Here is a 1,918-nt window from a genome sequence, read left to right as displayed (position 1 = left end):
GTGAAAATCACTGTGGAGTGAGTTCAGGTGTGAGCACTCTCAGCTGAGTGCATCTGGCTCCAGTGAGAGGGGAAGGGGAGTCAGGCTGAGAGTCTACACAGCTGCAGCTTGCTCCAACCAAAGCCTGATGGGCTGTGGTTGGAAATCCTGCTAAATCTTTGGCTAACTCTTTAAAACGAAGCAAGCTGGGGAGGAGAAAGAAGAGTCAGTGTGGACTTAGGCCACTGAAGATGGAGATCCATTTGCCTAGTTTGCCGATGATGAAAATCCTCTCCCATCTGGATGCCTACAGTTTGCTACAGGTTGCCCAAGTGAACAAGGTAAAAGCTCCTTGGCTGAACTCCTCCATTGGGTGCACCCTACAAGAGGCCCTTTTGACTTTTCCCACTCAGTCTTGGAGTCTCGGCTACCCCAGCGACACACTCTCACACCCTGGCTTCCTTCCTTCCTTCCTTCCTTCCTTCCTTCCTTCCTTCCTTCCTTCCTTCCCTTGCTCCCTTCCTTCCCTCGCTCCCTTCCTTCCTTCTTTCCTCCCTCCCTCCCTCCCTCTTTCCCTTCCTTCCTTCCTTCCTTCCTTCCTTCCTTCCTTCCTTCCTTCCTTCCTTCCTTCCTTTCTTCCTTCCTTCCTCCCTTCCTTCAATTTCTCCTAAAACTTACTTAACTTACAGGCCTGTCAACTCAGCTCTGACACATTAGTGTCTCAGGGACTAAGCTGCTTCTCTTGATCAACAGGACCTCCATCCTTCAGAATAGCAAATAGATATATCTAAGATTCATGGGTTAGTATTATCCATTCTGAAGACCTCAAATATGGTTAATTGAGGTAGGAGTGTTGGCACATGTCAGTAATTGAAGCACTTGTGAGGTGGAAGCAAGATGATCGGGAGTTTGGGTCAAAATCAACCACAAGAATGTAAAACCAGCCCAGGCAACTAGACAACCTATCTCAGAACAGTAACAGTAACAGTGATATAAAAAAAATTCTACTAAAATAATGGAACAGGCTGCACTTCAGAGATATGTTGCTAATATGTGCTATCCCTGATATTCTTTGTCAGACTTTGAGCCTGGCCCTCCTTCCACTGAGCTCTCACAAGGTGACTTGTGTTTGCTGGGGTAGGTCTACCCAGGCTGGCTCAGCCTGCAGAGCTAGGACTGTTTGATTAACCTGTGTAGGCCCTGCCCAGAACAAATTGAGAGCAGGAGAGGGAGGGAGTTGTTGGTTTAAGGATTCTTTTCTCTCCATAGAACTGGAATGAACTTGCAAGCAGTGATGTCCTGTGGAGGTAAGGAGAGGGGCAGGGTGGGGTGGGAAGAGGGGACAAGATGGGGCTGAGGGAAGAAGAGGCCTTCTGATTCTGGGCCTGGACCTCTGCTGCGTGAGGATGGTTAGTGAATAAAAGTTTGCTCACTGTAACCATGGCTCTAAGGTGAGGTGACTGGGGTCAGCCTGATGGGAATGCAACTGTGCATTGCAGGAAGTTGTGTCAGAAGAGATGGCTCTACTGTGACATGCTCACCCTACAGCTCCATGGCAAAGAGACATGGAAGCAGTTCTTCTTTTACAGAACATGGCAAGAACACGCCAAGTCCCGGGCAAAGCCAGAAGATTTCACTTACAAGGAAATTCCTGTGGAGTTTGGTATAAGCTTGGGTACTCTAGAAGAGATACCCACTTGGTTTTTCCCAATTTGTGCAGTCCTAAATTCTCATTTAATAAGAGGAAGGGAATTGTAGTTTAACAGCATGGGCCTGCTGTACTAGTCTAGCCATGGTACTACTATGTGATCTGCTGAGTGGTTGTTCAACATCTTTTTTTTTTTTTTTTTTTTTAAAGATTTATTTATTTATTATATGTAAGTACACTGTAGCTGTCTTCAGACATTCCAGAAGAGGGCGCCAGATCTCGTTGCGGATG

At 46.8% G+C, this 1,918-nt stretch overlaps 1 protein-coding gene across 1 annotated transcript in view; it reads left to right on the top strand.

Moving 5' to 3' along the window:
- Positions 1–204: 204 nt before the first annotated feature.
- Positions 205–1,918, top strand: part of LOC110288492 (F-box/WD repeat-containing protein 15-like) — a 19,558-nt gene continuing 17,844 nt past the window's right edge. The window contains exons 1-3 of the mRNA XM_021154824.1: positions 205–320; positions 1,249–1,286; positions 1,479–1,642. Of these exons, the coding sequence (XP_021010483.1) occupies positions 231–320; positions 1,249–1,286; positions 1,479–1,642 (292 nt within the window). The 5' untranslated portion in view covers positions 205–230. The remainder of the gene's footprint in view (positions 321–1,248; positions 1,287–1,478; positions 1,643–1,918) is intronic.

This window comes from Mus caroli, unplaced genomic scaffold (genome assembly GCF_900094665.2).
Source record: "Mus caroli unplaced genomic scaffold, CAROLI_EIJ_v1.1 scaffold_10560_1, whole genome shotgun sequence".
Classification (NCBI taxonomy): domain Eukaryota; kingdom Metazoa; phylum Chordata; class Mammalia; order Rodentia; family Muridae; genus Mus; species Mus caroli.
Note: the sequence above shows the minus strand (reverse complement) of the source record. Positions and strands in the feature narration are given on the sequence as shown.